The 21,554-nt window shown below is 30.8% G+C and overlaps 1 protein-coding gene across 1 annotated transcript; it reads left to right on the top strand.

Annotated features, from left to right (window-relative positions):
* The first annotated feature begins 19,972 nt into the window (after nucleotides 1–19,972).
* On the top strand, nucleotides 19,973–20,682 carry LOC122501117 (aminopeptidase Q-like). Its single transcript, XM_043610390.1, has one exon. The coding sequence runs from the start codon at nucleotides 19,988–19,990 to the stop codon at nucleotides 20,402–20,404; it is 417 nt and encodes a 138-aa protein (XP_043466325.1). The 5' UTR covers nucleotides 19,973–19,987; the 3' UTR covers nucleotides 20,405–20,682.
* The last annotated feature ends 872 nt before the right edge of the window (nucleotides 20,683–21,554 follow it).

Here is a 21,554-nt window from a genome sequence, read left to right as displayed (position 1 = left end):
ATGCTTTGGTCATTTCTTACGAATGCGAATTCGTTTGCACAACTTCAGCAAATTAAATCGAATATACAAAGAGCTGAATGAATCCCTGCTTTTTAACCAAAAATCTTAATTCATTTCAATCCGTTTGAAAATAGTTTTTTTTACTGGGTATGTTTGCTCTATTTGCACTCATGGCCTAGTTACAAAACGCAACGCAAAACGCTACCATGGGACTCCAGGCTGAAAAATTTTTAAGCTGTTGCAAAAACACTTTTAAAGCTTCGTGTGAAGACGATTTTGTTGCCATTTTTTGGTGAATATTTTTCTACCGACAGTCTTAGGGTGCGATCCCATGTGAGCAGAATACGTCGACCGAAAGCAGAAAATCATGAGTGCAAAAGAGATAGGTAGATATTGTTGTTCTTTTCACTCTCATGATTTTCTGCTTTCGGTCGACGTATTCTGCATACATGGGATCGCACCCTTATATTTATACGAATTTAAGAATATTAAAGGGCGCACTCACTCTTATGGAGGTTGCTTGCCTGCGCAGTGCGCAGGCAGCCGCAACTGGATTAAAGGAGAGAAAACATAATTTGAGTTGTATGACTTTCTTACTCTTATATGTTACCACGACTACCTCCAGGGAATTCTGCTTTCCCTAGATTGAATCTAGGCCTAGAAACTATAGAATATAGGTAAACTTATTTCTAATCACGATAGTACAAACCAATGTTCAATTTTCATTAATAAAATTCTTTTGTTTTATTGTACCTACCTGTAAAAGAAATGTGTTGAAATAAAATGACAGTTTAGAAGCGGCTGAAAGCAGGTTCCTTTTACGATAATGTATGTTAAATAGAAATTCCTAAAACCAATTCCAAGATGTTATGGTGGATTCCAGGACCAATATCCACGACTTTAACTTTTAAATGATTTTCATTTTACCAAAGGGGTTTTAAGGCGTACTTGCGTTTGCGAAGGCAAAAAATGGGCCCCACATAAATGTTTTTTTTCACAGTCATTTTATTTAAAATATTAAAAACGATTTTTGTACCTTAAAGTACATTATAAAAAACTAAAAAAAGAAAAAATTGTTTCGTTTTTTAACCCTTATTTACGATTTGTAGAGTGCCCCAAAAATTGTCGATCTCAAATTTGTAAGAGTTTGCGGTGCCCCGCATAGAGCCTCTCCTGACTGTCTAAAATCAAAAAAACAAAATTTATTCTTTAGTATACATTAATACCTAGTGTACTAACGCGATGAAATTAAAAAAAAGTAAAAAAAAAACAAAAATGCGGTACTTTTAAAGTCAATTTTTAAGAAATGATGATTTTGATCTTTGAATTGTTGACTTTAAAAGTACCGCATTTTCGTTTTTTTTACTTTTTTTAAATTTCATCATATACGTCCACTAGGTATTAATGTATACTAAAGAATAAATTTTGTTTTTTTGATTTTAGACAGTCAGGAGAGGCTCTATGCGGGGCACCGCAAACTCTTACAAATTTGAGATCGCAATGTTTGGGGCCCTCGACAAATCGTAAATACGGTTAAAAATCGAAAAAAAAAATTCTTTTTTTGTTTTTATAATGTACTTTAAGGTGCAAAAATCGTTTTTAATATTTTAAATAAAATGACTGTGAAAAAAAATATTAAAGTGGGGCCTATTTTTTGCCTTCGCAAACGCAAGTACGCCTTAAATTCATTGGCAGTCTTGACTTTGTAACTTTCTAACAGTCTTTAACAATGGTTGCTTCAATCACAGTTAGATTTTTACTAAACAAATGTTTGATTTAATTTTACTTACCTTGAAAAATGGTGGTAGAAATAAAATCACAAAGCTATGGAGTGGTCGATAGCAAAAAAAAGTGGGGTGTATAATCATTTATTAACTGACTTTTTCTCTCTTCAGGGAGCGTTCTGACCTCCGCATGCACGATTTATGCATGCAGGTTGCCATGGTATCGTTCAAGAGTGAAGAGATAGAATAATTTCATATTTCTCTCACTCTTGAACGCAATTATGGCAACCTGCATGCATAAGTTTAGCACGCGAAGGTTTGACCTGACCCTAAGGGTACAGTTACACGATCTTATATCTGCATGATGCATGCAGGCATAATTTTCCGCTTTCGAAAAAATCATTTTTCTGGAGGATAATTAAAATTGATTAAAATTTAAAAATAACGTATTAATAATTATTAAAATAAGAAATGAAAAAAATTGAACGTTTATTATAAGGAATTAATTGTAAATAAATTTCTCTTAATTTGTGTCATATTTTAAATAATAATACAAATGCACAATATTAAAATATGCACAAATTAAGAGAAATTTATTTACAATTAATTCCTTATAATAAACGTTCAATTTTTTTAATTTTCTATTGTAATAATTAGTAATACGTTATTTTTAAATTTTAATTAGGCTGAAGTCCCATGGCAGCGTTTTGCGTTGCGTTTTGTCACTAGGCAATGAGTGTGAGAGAGATGGAGATATATGTTTGCTTTATTTGCACTCATGGCCTAGTTACAAAACGCAACGCAAAACGCTGCCATGCGACTCCAGCCTTAGGCCGCAGTCCCATGGCAGCGTTTTGCGTTGCGTTGTAATGAGAGAGAATGCAGCAAACGTATATTTGCGTCTTTTTCTCTCCCATTACGACGCAACGCAAAACGCTGTTATGGGACTCCACCCTTAGGCCGCAGTCCCATGGCAGCGTTTTGCGTTGCGTTGTAATGAGAGAGAATGCAGCAAACGTATATTTGCGTCTTTTTCTCTCCCATTACGACGCAACGCAAAACGCTGTCATGGGACTCCACCCTTAATTTTAAATATCCCGACAGAAAAATGATTTTACGAAAGCGGAAAATGAGGTGTGAACGGTCAAATGTTTCTGCATGCAACGAAAACATACCTAACCTAATAGATCGTGTGACTGTACCCTTAAGGCCTTTCTCCAATAGGTTCCTAAAACTCTGCGTCTGCGTCGGTTGCTATAGCAACATATGCTAAAATCAACGCAACGCAGTTATTTGTACACTTGTGGTAACCTATTGGAGAAAGGCCTTTACACTTAGTGCAGGCAACGAAAACATACATATTGTCTTGGCTACGGAAGCTTCTATGCGATACCCCGCGGCGCTCACGCGCTTTACGAGGCACAAGGTAAATACAGTGTGAATCACCCTGCAAAAGAGTGCCTTGCACGGCGCTTTGCAAATGAAAGTGTTGGGACAATTTTGGATTTCTTAACTACAATGCACTGTATTTCATTATTAAACATTCAATTTAATAATCTTACTGCTATCTTCCTCAGCAGAACCTATTGACAAATGTAATTTATTATAGAGTGTTCATTAATATAAATTCTTTACAATGAAAATGTAGAAAATTAAAAAATATATTACTGGGAAAAATAGTTTCAAGTAAAGACAATAATGAACTTTAACCTAATCTATTAAAATTTATTTATTTATTATTCATGAACAAAATACATAAAATTTTCAAAATGTTCACAAATATCCTTTATATATTAATATTTTATTATTATTAGTACAAAATTGACGTTTATTTAAACTCAAATACATTTTCATCAGAATTGGGATCTGAAATACTACGATACGCCATCTAGTGAGAGCCTTGTTGTGGTAGCCATCTTTGTTTCGTCTCTTTTTGATATACGTTCAAGAAAAAGATAAAATGCAAGATGGTTGCCACAAAAAGGCTAAGGGGTGGGTCAGTTTCACGTGATTTCAGATCCCAATACACATCGCGAGGCACCCTGCAAAGCGACGTGCCATGGGAATGCACCCTTATAGAGCATTCACACGACTTTTGGAAAAACCATTCTTGTCTTTCTCTGTTTAATGATAGGGGCATATAAGTTTGTTTCACTCTACATTTTCTTACTTTCTCCAAAAATTGAAAATGTAGAATGAGACAAACTTATGCCTTTGTCATAGAAAAGACAAAGACAAGAATGGTTTTTCCAAAAGTCGTGTGAATGCTCCCTTACAGTGACTTTCTGAGATATTCTTCTCTTTTCATCTACCATGCTGTCTATGGACCTTGTCTACATTATATATATTCACCATTCCCTTCTATACAAAGTATAAAGTAATATACTTCATGAAAAACATGTGTCATATGTCAAAAAAACTTTTATTTTGTTATTGTACAATCCTGTAAGAAAGAAATGTTTTTTAAATTAATACTTTGATGGATCGCTTCGTGTCGACTTATGTAAATTAAAGTTTTTATTATTATTTGAACGTGATTCTTACTGTTTTTATATGATTTCTTTTAAAGTTGAAAATGTAAGAAGTTATGACAAGTTTTGTTTTTGAGGTTATGTCAGAACGTTATTATAAGTTTCTATGTTTATTTATTTCTGACTTTTATATTTTCTGGAACGTATGTTAAAGCTTATAATTTTTTTTTGTGAAAACTTATATTTTTATGTATGAGTCATCTAAACCTGTGTATTTATTATATTATTATTTTACAGACATTTCGTTTTTTGATGAGAATGCAGAATTCTGCAGCGAAACGCGTCAAAATTTGGAAATAAATAAATAAGTATAAGCCACAATAACAAAAAATGTTCAATAAAATATATAGGATTATTCACACATCGCATATTACTGTTAGACAAAGTTGTCTAAATATTACGAGGCAATAATGCTATGATAGTGTCAAGCAACATTTGAAGTATTTCATGGCATATTGTGATATTGTGTGTAGTAATTATAATTTTGTAAACTTTTGTTTTAAATGGTGGCAGCTTCCATGTAACCAAGTTTGGCTGCTATTTAACTAGTCAAAAATAAGATCTACGTCTAAGGCATGAATATTGTTATTTATTTTATGTTTGCATTATTCATACATCATAAAATGCAAATAATTTCATTTCAGATATATTATAATGATTTAACTGAATTTTTATCAACTGTTGTATATTCCACAACCGCAAGGAACATTTATATTGATAACAAACGTATACATTGTTATATATTTTCGTAATTTGTCTACTTTAGTATTTTCAGCGGTATTTTACAAAATTTGAAATATTCCTTTCAACAACAGTTCATGTAAATAAATAAGTTTTATTGGAATATAAGATGGCAATATTGATACAATATTGTATTGCATATTGTAAAAAATCAAAAGCAAAAAGTAAGTTATAGGTTAAAATATGATTTCAGAATGCTCTGGCTGGTACCACGACCAAGCACGGCTACTGTTTTAACTTTTGAAAAAGATTATTTTCCGAAAAAGAAAAAAATGACACAGGCACTCAAAGAAATAAAATTTGTTACATAACAGAATTATTCAGGTTTGATGAGTTTGGCGAACATCTAGTTTAAAAAATAAAAAGTAAATTATATACCTCTTTTAGATATTTAAATTGCATAAAAATAAAATCTAAAAACGTTGTGGACATTTTTTTGACAAAAATTCATAATTCGAAGGTCATAAACGTTTTTGTTTGTCTTTTTGCTTTTTTATTCTCATTCTTGATCATTTAAAAAATTTTACAATAATAGGGGAGACTGGGGCAAAATGTTAAACTCTCAAAACAGTTTAAATTCATAATCTTTTGAACGGGAATAGTTAGAGCATTGAAATTTTGACTATAGAAGGGTCTCATCACTCTAAATAAATGTCCGTAGTTGTGTGACATTCTGTTAATTTTTGTGGTGTCCATAACACATTTGTGTTTTGACCGTACATTTTAAAATTTTTACGTAAAAGAAAATTTCAACTTTTAAGTATATTTTTCGAATTTATTCTTATCAAAATTTATTTAGGTCCCCTGAAAAAGTACCTAAAAGTATTTTTTAAATATTTTTAGTTAGATTTTGTATATTTGTTGCAAGACATGAGTGGGAACTCATGCCACTATTGACAATTTTTTCAGTTGATGACACTATTTAGCAACTATTTAGAAAAAATCCCACTAATGACACTTTTTGGAAAAGAAGGCCACTACTCGATAAATCTTAATTAGCAGAAAGTTATTGATAAAATGGTGAAAAGTTGTCCACCAAATGATTTAGTAATATATTACTAAAAAATAATGAAATTTTACTAATTGTTAGTAAAGCTTTACTAACTTGTTAGTAGAAATCTACTAATCACGTAGTAGTAGTGTTTTATTAATAGCCGATAAAAATTAGTAAAAACTGATTCATTTAGTGAAATGAGTGACTTTAAATTAGTAAATTTCTACTAAAACATTAGTAAAATTTAACAAAATTCTTAATTGACATAAAATTCATTTTACATAAATTACATTTGACATAAAAATATCTGCGCGAATTGTAAAAATATCCAATTAAATATTATCAAAAACATTGTGATTTGACAATTTTGAAAGTCGTGCCTTCATTTTCATGGCAAATGATCTTTATGTCAAATAAAATCTATGTTAACTGAACTTTATATGTTAAATGAGAATCATCCTCTCTAAATTTGAATTAGTAAAAATATTTACTAGTTTAAATTAATGCGCTAACTTTTTATTCATTATTTTAAGAGAAAAGTGGAAAAAACTGAAAAACCAGGATTCCATGGGGCTATTTTGTGCACTTAAAAAAATCAAATATTTTTCATAAATGTTTTATTTGGTAAGTAAAGAAGATTCTGTTTATCATTTTTATACATTTTTGTCTTACTTTTTTGTCAAAAAACTGTAAATACGTTAATTAAAATCATTAAAACGGTTAAAAGCTCAACCGGTGCACAACGTAACCTCATAAAATGTACATTAATAATTTATAAGTTATAAGTTTATAAGTTTATAATTAATTTATAAGTTTTTCAAATTAATTTTAAATCTATTTTCTCGTTTCTCTTAAAATAACTTGAGAAGCATATTAGATATTAAATTGTTATCTATTTAACCTTAAAAATATTTATTTCAAGTTTTTTAAAAATATCATTCAAAACCATTAAAAAAGCTTCTATTGAAATGATGTTTTAAAGTTATTTATAAGTGTTTAAACGATCATTTTATAATTATATTAGTATATTATTATAAAATATATATTAAAAAAGAAAAAAAATGTTATTTACTATCTGCGTAATATACAATTTGAAGAAAGATTGTTAATTTTTAGTAAATCCAGATTTTAGCAAAATTTTAGTGCTTTATTTTACATTTTTTGTATAATATATCTACAAAAAAAATTTTACTAAGTCATTCTTTTTTTAATTTACTCTCAAATATATACACAAAAGATTTCATGAAGCAGAAACGATTAAAAAAATGTTTACGCAACATTATAGAAAAACAAAGTTCGATGCACAAAATAGCCCCATCCCGGGAGTTATTGTGTGCACGACTTTCAATGACTATAACTAAGACAAAAAAATTTTTTTCTTTGCCAAATTTATAGGAAACCTTCAGAAGGATGTCCACAACATATATCAAAAGTTGATTTTCTTTATTCTCTTAATTCTAAATTTAAATAAATCTTTGAATAAAAAAGGTATTTGGTGCACAAAATAGCCCCGGTTGACGGTAGTAAATGTTACTAATAAATAACGTAACAGTACCGTAACAGAACAGTGTTTTGGTTTTATCCACAACTTTTAAATAACAAGGAATAACAATTCCGCTACGGCGGAAAGCAATTAGACGATTCCGCCGTAGAGAAGTTCGTTAAAATGCTATAAAGTCGGTTCTACAATGAGCACGGTTGTTCGTGTTCGCTATCGTGAACGTGTACGTGCTCCACGCTAAACTATATGGAACGCGTACACGTTCACGACAGCGAACACGAACGACCGTGCTCAAAGTGAGTGAACGTTCAGGGATGTATCAACCATTTTAAATCATATGATCTTTAAATATGAAATAGAAGTTATGGTAATTTATTAATAACCTTATTTAAAAATATGTATTAGAAATCACTGAATTCTTGCAAAGAATTTTGTCAAAAAATTTGAGAACCTTTTTGAACATTTTATGCCACTTTTAACATTATTGCATGTTGCGAATCTAAGTGAGAGGCAAAAACGTACCGTGGGGCTAAATATTAAATAATGGGTTGTGCTAAATGTTGAGTGCATTTTTCCCAAGTTTTTTTTTAATTTTTCGTGTTTTTCGGGTTTTTATGTTTAAAAATTATTTATTCGCCATTAGACAAGTACTCGGTAAAAAAAACGAGACCGCTCAAGGGGAACTAAACCCAAATTTTTTCTTTATTTTGAAATTTTTATTTATTAAGTTCTATAACTGTTCTAGAACACAGATGTTTATAAATTAATGTTTATAAATTATAAATTACCTATTTTAGGCATACTTATCAACTTACCTACTACTTAACATCTATCAGAAAGTAGTTTTAGTAGGCTAGAAACAGAATTCAACATTTAGCCCCAGCCATTTAACACTTAGCCCCAGTATGGGGCTAAATGTTAAAAAAACAAAATTAAAAAAAAACAAAATGTATTTTACGCGAAAATAATAGAAACTTTTTTATTGAAAGTTATTAAGGACAAGTTACTCTACAATATCGATCCATACATATTTGCACCTAAGCGGATTCATTGCCTAAAAAAAAAATATTTCTGCAAAATTTAACATTTAGCTTCAGTCTCTCCTAGTGTTTAATTTTTGATAGAAATTTGATCGTCAATTTTATAAAATTGACCGGGAAAACTGGAAATTCAAAGGAGGATGTTAAAAAGAATCGATTTTTGCCCCGAACCAAGAAGTAAATTTCAAGTGAATTCTTACATATTTTGAGCCCAGGAATCGAGTAGTAACCTTCATTTCCCCCCATACCCTCGGGAAAGTGTGAAAATGGTGAAAAACCATGAAAAGTCCGAAAAATAAGAATTAAGTTGGAATAAGAGCAAAAGGGATAAAAACATATCATAAAATATTTTAAAATATTTTCTGGACTACAAATAACTGCCAAATGCTTGGTTACTGTCGGAAAAGTCGAAAAATTTATGAAAATCCCTTGAAAAATGTAACAAATTCTTTTTAAGTGCTCAGAATCGGTTCAGAGTAGAGTAAAGTTAATTTAGATTAGTCTAAAAACAATTTTATATCTACAATGATATCTAGACTTTTCCCTGATGTCTGAAGAATGTGTGAAAATATTGGAAAACTCAGGAAAATTCAAAATAATAAAAATAATCTATTTACTTTGTTTCAGAACTGACAGAAGTAATTCAAATTCATTTCTAAATTATTTTTTGGACTAGGAATAACTGTTGTGAGTTTTAATATTGACGAAAAAGTCGGAAAATATATGGAAAAATCATGAAAATTGTAACAAATTGAGCTTTGGCAGTCAGAATCTACAATGATATCTAGACTTTTCCCTAATGTCTGAAGAATGTGTGAAAATATCGGAAAACTCAAGAAAATTAAAAATAATAAAAATAATCTATTTACGTTGTTTCAGAACTAACAGAAGTAATTCAAATTCATTTCTAAATTATTTTTTGGACTAGGAATAACTGTTGTGAGTTTTAATATTGACGAAAAAGTCGGAAAATATATGGAAAAATTATGAAAATTGCAAACAAATTGATCTTTGGCAGTCAGAATCAACTTAGAGTTGAATAAAGTTTTCTTCTTACAGTTTTTTTCTTTAAATTTTTTTCGAAATTATTTTTCGGACTAGGAATAACTGTTGTTGGTTTTTTTACTGACGGGAAAGTCGGAAAATCTATGGATAAATTAAAACAATTAAAATTGTAACCAAAAATTGAGCTTTGGTAGTCAAAAACAGTTTAGAGTTGAACAAAGTTAACTGAATTTAGTTCTTAAATGATTTTAGATCTACCATCATATCTAGATTTTTCTTTAATATCGGAAAATGTATGAAAATCGCGGATTATGTATTGATGTTATTTCAGAAATGACAAATTTTATTCAAATTCATTTCCAAATTATTTTTTTGTCCCGGAACTGTTGTAGGAACTGTTCAATACAGAATTTTGACTTTTCCAGAGTTTTCTGCGATTTTCACGCATTTTCCGATTTTAAAGAAAAATCTAGGTGTGATGGTAGACCTAAAATCATTTTAGAACTAAATTCAGTTAAGTTTGTTCAACTCTAAACTGTTTTTGACTACCAAAGCTCAATTTTTGGTTACCATTCTTTTTTGTTTAAATTTTTCCATAGATTTTCCGACTTTCCCGTCAGTAAAAAAACCAACAACAGTTATTCCTAGTCCGAAAAATAATTTAGAAATGAATTTGAATTACTTCTGTTAGTTCTGAAACAACGTAAATAGATTATTTTTATTATTTTGAATTTTCTTGAGTTTTCCGATATTTTCACACATTCCTGCAGACATCAGGGAAAAGTCTAGATATCATTGTAGATTCTGACTGCCAAAGCTCAATTTGTTACAATTTTCAAAATTTTTCCATATATTTTCCGACTTTTTCGTCAATATTAAAACTCACAACAGTTATTCCTAGTCCAAAAAATAATTTAGAAATGAATTTGAATTACTTCTGTTAGTTCTGAAACAACGTAAATAGATTATTTTTATTATTTTGAATTTTCTTGAGTTTTCCGATATTTTCACACATTCTTCAGACATCAGGGAAAAGTCTAGATATCATTGTAGATATAATATTGTTTTGGAATTAATTTAAATTATCTTTACTCTACTCTAAACCGATTCTGACCACTTAAAAAGAATTTGTTACATTTTTTAAGGGATTTTCATAAATTTTCCGACTTTTCCGACAGTAACTAAGCATGTGGCAGTTATTTGTAGACTAGAAAATATTTAAAAATATTTTATGATATGTTTTTATCCCTTTTGCTCTTATTTCAATTTAATTCTTATTTTTTTGGACTTTTCATGGTTTTTCCTCATTTTCACCACTTTTCCGAGGGAATGGGGGGAAATGAAGGTTACTATTCGATTCCTGGGCTCAAAATGTATAAGGATTCATTTGAAATTTACTTCTCGGTTCGGGGCAAAAATCTACCCTTTTTTAAAATCCTCCTTTTAACTCGACACACTCATTTCCATAATTTGTTTATTTAATATCTAAAGAGGAATGTTCCACGACCATCAGACACTTTTATGTTACATTTTTTATATTCGATAAATTTATGCAGTTTTAATTTACAATTTTGTAACAATGCTTAATTGGGGATTTTAAATTGCTTTGCGATACTAGTGGTCATGAAGTGAATTTAAAAAATGAACGTCGTGGGTGTACACTGACAACTTTTCATTACGGTTTTTACCATTAAAAGACTTTAATTATTAAACAAATATAGTCCAGTAACAACGTCAACATTTTTTCTTTAGAATAATAAACTGCATTTAATATTAAAAACAAGACTTCAATTCATAAGCGAACTTTTTTTAATAAGTACACCTATTTTGGCCATATTTGATTTGAAACACTAACGCCACTATGTGTGATAATTTTCTTAGTTATTAAAAATATTCTCTATAGAGAATATTTTTTCACATAGTCGATTATACATTTATATTGCCTGCCTGCAGGTTGCCATATTAGCGTACAAGAGTAAGAGGCAGGAAATTCAAATTTATTGCACTTTCTCCCTTACTCTTATTGCCCATACCTGCGCAGGTAGGCAGCCTGCAGTGGTCTGAATGCTCCTTCAGTCAAACATTGTTTCCGCCTGAGACGGAACAACTGGTAGCCAAAACTAAAACTTTCAGAAATCTTGCTTGGGGACGTTCCACGTTTCGCATCGAGGCTTGAGACGTCCCGATTCGAGGGCTCACATAAGAACAATGAAAAGTACCACTCAAAGCTCGCACAGGACGTATTAGTTCTTGGATGTATTAGTGTGGTAATATTAGTTATTTTATTCTCTTTAGCAAATTATTTAAATAGAAATTCAGAATACGGTGGTACGTTCCAAAACCAGGAACTTCGATATTAAACGATATATTGAAATATTTTATTCTTAATCATAAAGTAATTTTATGATCACAATTTTCATAACGTTAAATTTTGTATTCGTTTGATTATTTAAGGTAAAATCATACAATATTTTATAAATTTCAATATTTGTTAATTATCTTCCATACACTCCACTAGTCCTTTCCCCCTTTTATTACAAATCTCATCACAACTTTCTCTTTCATTAAAAATATTTCCATTATCAAGTAATATATCATTTTCTAATTGATTTAAATTTCCCACTCTACAACTAAAATCTCCTCCTATAGAAAAAGTCAGGTCGGTATACAAGGCCATTGACATTTCTATAGCCTCATTTATTTCAGAGAGAGAATCCGCTATATCTAAAAATGGATTTATAATATATACACATTGTCTAAATCTAAAATGAACTTTACGTTACTATTTTTAATTTTCAAGAAAATAAACTCGATAAAAATTCCTCCACTCTACTTGCTCTTCTTCTTGATTCCGTTCTTGCACTGTAAAAAGAAAGGTACTAATTTACTACCCAAATTGGTAGGGGAGAGTCTCCAGTTGTGAGACACCTCCAGTTGTGAGACAGTCAATTTTTTTTAACATGCAATATTAAAAAGCCGATTGGTTTATATAAAAACATTTCTTTTTATATGAGCCAACTTTTTCGTGTACGCCGAAGCGGATATATAAACTGTTTTTGTTAAATACCAACACTGTGTGTGATAATCGACTAAAAAGCGTTTTTTCAATAAATGCAAAGTACTTTTTTTCCAAGTTAATTAATTGGAAAAGGTAAATGTAATGCATTTTCTTTTAGTGTTTTCCTTATATTTTGTGATGCAATATTGCATTGTTCCAATCTACGGTTGAAAATAATTTAATTTTCCTTTTTCAAAATAGCGCCAATTTCTGGGTGTGAGACACAGCATACCACCAGTTGTGAGACGGTGTCAACACCCATCTGGGCAGCATAAAAAATACGACTTTGCAGGCATACTATTTAAATGTTGTTTTGATTTTTTTTCTAGTATTTTTGGGCATGTCAAGTGGAAAAAAGTCAATTGATTCAGAAGAAATCAATTTTAATGCTCTTGTTCAAGCTATTAAATTGTGTTTATTTGATAGTCATATTTTGGCGAATAAATATTATTATTTAGTATATAATAATATATATTATTAATATATTTAATTATTTCTACTAAAAATAACGTTTTATGTCAAACTTATTAAATTTTAGCAATTTTTAATGAGTGTCTCACAACTAGAGACATTTTTTTTTTGAAAAAAACGATGTGCTCGGAAAATGTATCGTAAAACTTTTTGAGTTCATCGAAACACTATACTTTCTTTTAATAAAAGTTGCGTATTTCTGTTACCTTTCGAACGGTGTATTTTATTAACAATTTCGTTTACCCGTTTACAATTTACGGGTAAAAAATGAAACCCGTCTCACAACTGGAGACTCTCCCCTACTAAATCATTATTTGGTTCTATTTTAGTAACGAAATCAGCTCTAATTTAGAACCTTCTTTTTATAGTGTGTAGCCGGGATAGTGATGCATAACGAGACTCTGTCCTTTCATACAGTAACATACGTAATTAATAGAACTTACGGAAGTAACGCAAATAATAGAACTTTATTATTTATTTATTTTCTATTATTTGTTTATTTTCTGCAAGAGACATGAATTACTTAGCTTTGGTCACTATTGCGAAATTCTACTTTAAAAAATAAAAATTGTTTATTTGTTGACATTTGACATTTGTTGAAGGATTTCGATTTTTTTAAAACTTTATGCAGTTTTAATTTAGTATTTAGTCGCAATCTTAAACAGACAATATTTTTTCACTTGGTCAATTATACATTATATTTAGTGTTGTAGTAATTTTTTTGTCTCACAAAAAAGGGCAAATATTAAGTCGGAATACTGTAGCAGGTTCCAAGACCAGGCTCTTGGTTATTATAAAACTCTTTCAAACTTCGACATTTTCCTTCAACAACAGTTCTTATGAACAAAGATGTTTTATCTGTATATAGTTTTGCGATATTGTGGCAATATTGTGGATATACTATGTTGTGGTATTTTGTTAAATATTTTTAAACTTCGGTTATAAATCGTGGCAGGTTCTACAACCATACACGGCTACTGATTAATCTTCTGCAAAATGAATATTTTCTGCAAGAGACATGAAATATTTATCTTTGGTGACTATTGCGAAATTCTACTCAGAAAAATAAAAAGTAATTACACATTTTTTGACGGATTTCGATAATTTGACTACTTTTTATTTATAAAGACATATTCTACGACCGGTAGAAATATTTTGATTAAATTTTAATTTTTTGATAACATGTAGTTATAATTTAGTATTTAATCGCAATCTTAAACAGACAATATTTTTTCACTTGGTCGATTACACAGCCACACAAAAGATTTTTTTAGTTCTGATCTGGAGGTCTCACTAGGTGTACCTTATGTTTTTCAGGTCGCTGAATCTGAATCCGAGGTCCATTTAACTCCATCAGATCAGGGTTTTGACATAACCCCAAAAAACCAATATGGCGGACACCTTTTGGAAAAATTTATCGGATTCGCTTGAAACTCGTTACTCGGGGATTTTCGGTGTTACTAATTACAAATTTGAAGTTAGTTTTCAAAAATTCAAAATGGTGGATCTAATATGGCAGACACCTTCTGGAAAAATTCATCGGATTCGCTTAAAATTCGTTACTCATCAGGGATTTTAGGGGTCGTCGACTACGAATTTGAAGTCAGTTTTTAAAAATTAAAAATGTCGGATCCAATATGTCCGACTTCTTTTATTAGCCTTTATATACAAAAATCCGTCGAGGAGACTGCTCGGGGGTAGTGTTTACTTAATTGATAAAAATAATCAAGTACTTTATAATTTTTGAGCTGACTTCTAATTCGGATTCAGTGACCTTGAAAACTCCTTGCCCAACAAGTTTTAAGCGAATCTGTCAGACATATTGGATCCATTTTTAATTTTTAAAAACTGACTTCAAATTCTTAGTCAGCAACCCTTAAAATCCTTGAGTAACAAATTTTAAGCGAATCCGATGAATTTTTCCAGAAGGTGTCTGCTATATTGGATCCACCATTTTGAATTTTTAAAAACTGACTATAAATTTTCAATTAGTAACACCGAAAACACCCGAGTAGCAGGTTTTAATCAAATCCGATAAATTTTACAAAAAAAGTGTCCGACATATTGGATTCGCCATTTTGAATACTTGAAAACTGACTTCAAATTCGTAATCAGCGATACCGAAAACTCCCGAGTAACGAGTTTCAAGCGAATCCGATAAATTTTTCCAAAAGGTGTCCGCCATATGGGTCTTTTGGGGTTATATCAAAACCTCGGATTCCAGCCCCTCAATTATTTTAACATTATGCAGTTACAATTAAGTATTTAGTCGCAATCTTAAACGGACAATATTTTTTCACTGAATCGATTATACATTATATTTGCTGTTGTAGTTATTTTTTTGTCTCACAAAAAGGGCAAATAATAAGTCGGAATACTGTGGCAGGTTCCACGACCAGGCTCTTGGTTAGTATAAAACTCTTTCAAACTTCGACATTTTCCTTCCAACAACAGTTCTTATGAACAAAGATGTTTTATCTGTATATTATAGCTTTGCGATATTGTGGCAATATTGTGGTGTTTTGTTGAATATTTTTAAAATTTGGTTATAAATTGTAGCAGGTTTCACGACCAAACACAGCTGCTAATTGATCTTCTGCAAGAGACATTGTAAAACTTCTTCAAACTTCGACATTTTCCTTCCAGCAACAGTTCTTATGAACAAAGATGATTTAGGGAGCGTTCAGACCTCTTCATGAAACAATTATGCTTGCAAATTGCCATGGAAGCGTTCAAAAGTGAGAGAGATATAAAAATTTCCTATCTCTCTCACTCTTGTACGTTACGATGGCAACCAGCATGCATAAATTTTGTATGCGGAGGTCTGTCTGTACCCTTATCTGTATATAGCTTTGCAATATTAACGCAATATTGTGGACATGCTATGTTGTGGTGTTTTGTTATATATTTTTAAAATTTGGTTATAAATCGTGGCAGGTTCCACGACCGCATACGCGGAGACTATTGCGAAATTCTATACTCTGAAAAATAAGAATTGTTTACACATTTTATGACGGATTTCGATAATTTGACTACTTTTTATTTATAAAGACATATTCCACGACCGGTAGAAATTTTTAGGTTAAATTTTTATTTTTTGATAACATTATGCAGTTACAATTTAGTATTTACCCAGTGGGCACAGGGACGTCTAAAAGACGTCTTAAAGACGTCCCTTCTTGTCCGCGGACGATTCGGGGACAATGATGGCAATGTCTCTGAGTCATCAAAAAGACAGCTAAAAGACGTCTAAAAGACGTTCTATGTCTGGTCCAAAAGACGTCCAAAAGACTTCTAAAAGACATAAAAAAGGACGTCTAAAGTACGTCTAAAAGACGTCTTTTGGACGTCTAAAAGAGATAAAAGGGACGTCTAAAAGACGTCTTTAAGACGTCTTTTGGACGTCCTTTTTACATTCCTTTAGATCTTAAATAAACATTTCTTTTATAACATTTTCTAATTTGAAATTCAGTAATATTGTATTAAATTTATTTTAAGTTTAATTTTATTTTTTCTAAAATGTGGAGAAATAATGAAAAAATTCCTACGAAGCTGGGATCGAACTCGGATACCTTGGGCTTGAAACACTGCGCCTTAAGCACCTCAGCCGTTCAAGACAGATATGAACCTCTACAAAGTTAACGATCTCACTTGTCAATGAAATGAATTTAACTTAGAAAAATTCCAATGAATTTCACATTCAAAAATTTCTAAGTCCAAGTTGCACTTAGAAAATAATATTTTCTATTTATGAAAATTTTTCTATTTTCAAATGTTGAATGAAAAAGACGTCTTTTAGACACCTTAAAGACATCTAATGGCCAAGACATAGAACATGAATAGGACGTCTTTAAGACGTCTTAAAGACGTCTTTTTGTACAAGTCCAAAAGACGTCCGCAAAAAGACATCCTTAGGACGCCTTTTGAACAAGGGTGCCCACTGGGTAGTCGCAATCTTAAACGGACAATATTTTTTCACTGAATCGATTATACATTATATTTGCTGTTGTGGTTATTTTTTTGTCTCACAAAAAAGGGCAAATAATAAGTCGGAATACTGTGGCAGGTTCCACGACCAGGCTCTTGGTTAGTATAAAACTCTTTCAAACTTCGACATTTTCCTTCCAACAACAGTTCTTATGAACAAAGATGTTTTATCTGTATATAGCTTTGCGAAATTGTGGCAATATTGTGGATATACTATGTTCTGTTATTTTGTTAAATATTTTTAAAATTTGGTTATAAATTGTGGCAGGTTCCACGACCATACACAGCTGCTCATTGATCTTCTGCAAGAGACATTGTAAAACTTCTTCAAACTTCGACATTTTCCTTCTAACAACAGTTCTTATGAACAAAGATAATTTAGGGAGCGTTCAGACCTCTTCATGAAACACTTATGCTTGCAAATTGCCATGAAAGCGTTCAAGAGTGAGAGAGATATAAAAATTTCCTATCTCTCTCACTCTTGTACGTTACGATGGCAACCAGCATGCATATATTTTGCATGCGGAGGTCTGTCTGTACCCTTATCTGTATATAGCTTTGCAATATTAACGCAATATTGTGTAATGCTATGTTGTGGTGTTTTGTTATATATTTTTAAAATTTGGTTATAAATCGTGGCAGGTTCCACGACCATACACGGCTGCTGGTTAATATTCTGCAAAATGATTATTTTCTGCAAGAAACATGAATTATTTAGCTTTGGTGACTATTGCAAAATTCTACTTTAAAAATAAAAATTGTTCACACATTTCTTGACGGATTTCGATAATTTGACTACTTTTATTTATAAAGACATATTTCACGACCGGCAGAAACTTTTAGGTTAAATTTTCATTTTTGATACCTATATGCAGTCTTAATTTAGTATTTAGTCGCAATTTTAAACAGACAATATTTTTTCACTTGGTCAATTATACATTATATTTGGTGTTGTAGTTAATTTTTTGTGTGACAAAAAAGGGCAAATATTAAGTCGGAATACTGTGGCAGGTTCCACGACCAGGCTCTTCAATATTGTAAAACTTCTTCACACTTCGACATTTTCCTTCCAAAAACAATTCTTATCAACAAAGATGTTTTATCTGTATATAGCTTTGCGATATTGTGGCAATATTGTGGATATACTATTTTGTGGTATTTTGTTATATTTTTTTAAAATTTGGTTATAAATTATGGCAGGTTCCACGACCATACACGGCTGCTGATTGATCTTCTGCAAGAGACATGAATTATGTATAGCTTTAGCGACTATTGCGACATTCTACTTAAAAAATAAAAAGTGATTTACACTTTTCTACATTTATTGTGGAGATACTATGTATTAGTATTTTTTAATATATTTTTAAACTTTAGTTATAAATCGTGGCAGGTTCCACGACCATACACGGCTGCTGATTAATTTTCTGCAAGAGACATGAATTATGTAGCTTTGGCGACTATTGCGACATTCTACTTTAAAAAATAAAAAGTGATTTACACTTTTCTACATTTATTGTAGAGTTACTATGTTGTGGTATAGTTTTATATATTTTTAAACTTTAGTTATAAATCGTGGCAGGTTCCACGACCATACACGTCTGCTGATTTCCCTCACAGCAACGAAACTTTCCTAAAAATTTATTATATATTTACTTGCAATGTACGGAAAATGTAATTGCAATGTTTATTGAAAGTTGTGTAAAGAATTTAATGTCCCGATTGAATAAATGTTTAGCGCATTACAGCCAGAGAACATCAGACTTGAGTCATATTTAATTAAAAAACTTTAAAAGTATTCAGGTTTTTTACATGGAAAAAAGTCAACTGACCTTATAAAGTTAAATTAAAAATAGGTATTACGGTACTTTACAGTTACCCACTATATTTAGGTGGGGGGATGTAAATAAAAAGAGATGAATTCAATGAGAAATAATCACAATCCATAAACATCAGGATTCAACCGAAGCATAAAGAACCCAGTAGTCATAATTAACCAAAAGCTTCAGAAAACATTATTCCTGATTTTATTTTTAGCAGGAGTCACTCACTAATTCTTTTAATTTCTTTTTTTTGGTTTCCACATTCATTTTAGGTCGCTTTGGTTCGAGATATTAATCCTGCATTTTAAACTTTACTTTTTAATTCCTATAGTCCAGTAGTTATTAATTACATAAAATAAGATATTTAATACAAATATACTGTTGCCCTTAAAACCCAACTGTAAGGTTTTTAATTTTCTTAATTTTATTCCTCCTCATTTATTACTTTATTATTCTAAAATTTAACCTATTCGTTCTATATAAATGAGCTGTTTACTGATTTTTTCCACGACCAAGGCGTTACTGAAAGTGGGCGTGGATTCGAAAAATTGGTGGGGTGGTCGTGGAAACTACAAGTTCAGAAAGTCTATGAAGTTGCTACTTTTTCTCGGTCGTGGAAAGTGCCCTTACATAAAAAATTTTTCCGCGACGGTCGTGGGACCTGCCAAATGTCGCGGAAACTGCCATTACATAACAGAATTGGTCGTGGGAACTGCCATCACATAAAGATATATATATATATATATATATATATATATATATATATATATATATATATATATATATATATATATATATATTTAAAATAAAAAACATTATTTATTATTCTATTTTTAATGGTTTTTATTGAGTTGTAATATGGGTTATGTATGACTGCGTAACCTGTTACAAATTATGAAAAATTATTTAAAAGATTGTAAAACATATTTAGTGACATAAACCCCCAAAATATAATCAAATTATATTAAAGAATATTATTATATTAATAAGATAATTTAATATCCCGTTTTGTTCTCTGTAATGACATGTGAAAATTTTTATTTATATAATCTTTCCTTTACAATTTTATTTCTAGATATTTAGCAGCAACTCAATTTGAGCCAAGTTTTGCTCGCATGGCTTTTCCTTGCTGGGATGAACCCGCCTTAAAATCAACTTTTGACATTTCAATAAAGCATTTCTCAAATTATACAGCTCTTTCTAATATGCCTGTGAAGGCGATATATTTTGATTTTGTAGAAGAAAAAGTCTGGACAATTTTCCAAACTACACCTACAATGTCTACGTACCTTGTTTGTTTTACAGTTTCGAACTTTGTGAATATTACCAAACCTGGGACCAATTTAACAATTTGGTCTCGTAAGAGTGTTGTAGAGTCAATGACTCTTGGACTTGAAATTATATCGCGAGCACTGCCAGTTTTAGAAGAGTACACTGATGTTAAATATGAATTGCCAAAAATTGACATTATTGCTATTCCAAACTACATCCACGGAGCAATGGAAAATTGGGGACTGATTGTTTTCAGGTAAATTGTTTTAAATAGTACTAGTTTTAAACTTCATGAAATTTTTTTTACATCTTGAAAAGTGTAGGGTATAAGGAAAACTTTTCGGTTGGTTAAACCAAAAGTTTGTTTGTGACATAGGAATTTTCGTGTTAACCCATTAACGCCTGAAACCTTTGAAATTTTGTGTTTAATTTAAGATATAATTTTATATATTAAACATGCTCCCTAAAAATAACTGAAGCGTTTCTTTATGTTTTCGGGGTCGCTCTACAAGATTCCATGCTCAGATTTTAAATTTATCGCATAGAAAATTAAATATGGCGAATTTTGTGCACCAAATTGCGAAAAAAATGAAATTTTTTTTTTTAAATAATTATTTCTTACTGAAAACATTTTTTTCAAATGAATACAAGTGTCACAAATTGGCACAAACTTATTAAACTTTCAAAATATGCAATAGCGGAAACAAAAAAAACAAAATGGCGGCTTCAAAATGGCGCTAATTTGAGAAAAAATTAATTAATTTTTTTTATAGTGCACCGATTCAGGCAATAGTTATGAAATGTAACAGAACTTAGTGTTTATATGTTTTTGAGGTCTCTCATCACGAATATGTACTCGGATTTTCAAAATTCAAAATGGCGGATCCAATATGGCCGACGAAAATTTTAAAAATTTACTCGATTCGCTTGAATTTTGTTACTCAGGGGTTTTTGAGGTCGCTGATTGTGAATCTGCAATCGGATTTTCAAAATTCAAAATGGCGGATCCAATATGGCCGACGAACATTGTAAAAATTCACTCTATTCGCTTGAACTTTGTTACTCAGGGGTTTTTGGGGTCGCTGATTATGAATCTGCTATTGGATTTTCATAATACAAAATGGCGGATCCAATATGGCCGACAAAAATTATTTAAATTTACTAGATTCGCTTGAAACTTGTTACTCAGGGGTTTTTGGGGTCGCTGATTATGAATCTGCTATTGGATTTTTAAAATACAAAATGGCGGATCCAATATGGCCGATAAAAATTGTTTAAATCAATTCTAGTCGCTTGGAATTTGTAAAATGATGACCATCTATTTGCCGTCAGAATAAGACGTTTACCAACTCTCTAAATTATTCTAATGATAGGGTAATCGGTACAATGATTGGCCCCTTACGAGAATTT

This window comes from Leptopilina heterotoma, unplaced genomic scaffold (assembly GCF_015476425.1).
Source record: "Leptopilina heterotoma isolate Lh14 unplaced genomic scaffold, ASM1547642v1 Lhet_201, whole genome shotgun sequence".
NCBI lineage: Eukaryota > Metazoa > Arthropoda > Insecta > Hymenoptera > Figitidae > Leptopilina > Leptopilina heterotoma.
This window is presented reverse-complemented; position numbering and strand designations above follow the sequence as displayed.

What these genes read in the sequence shown, in the direction of transcription:
- LOC122501117 (XM_043610390.1), top strand. Translation starts at nt 19,988, where the DNA reads ATGGCTTTTCCTTGCTGGGATGAACCCGCCTTAAAATCAACTTTTGAC.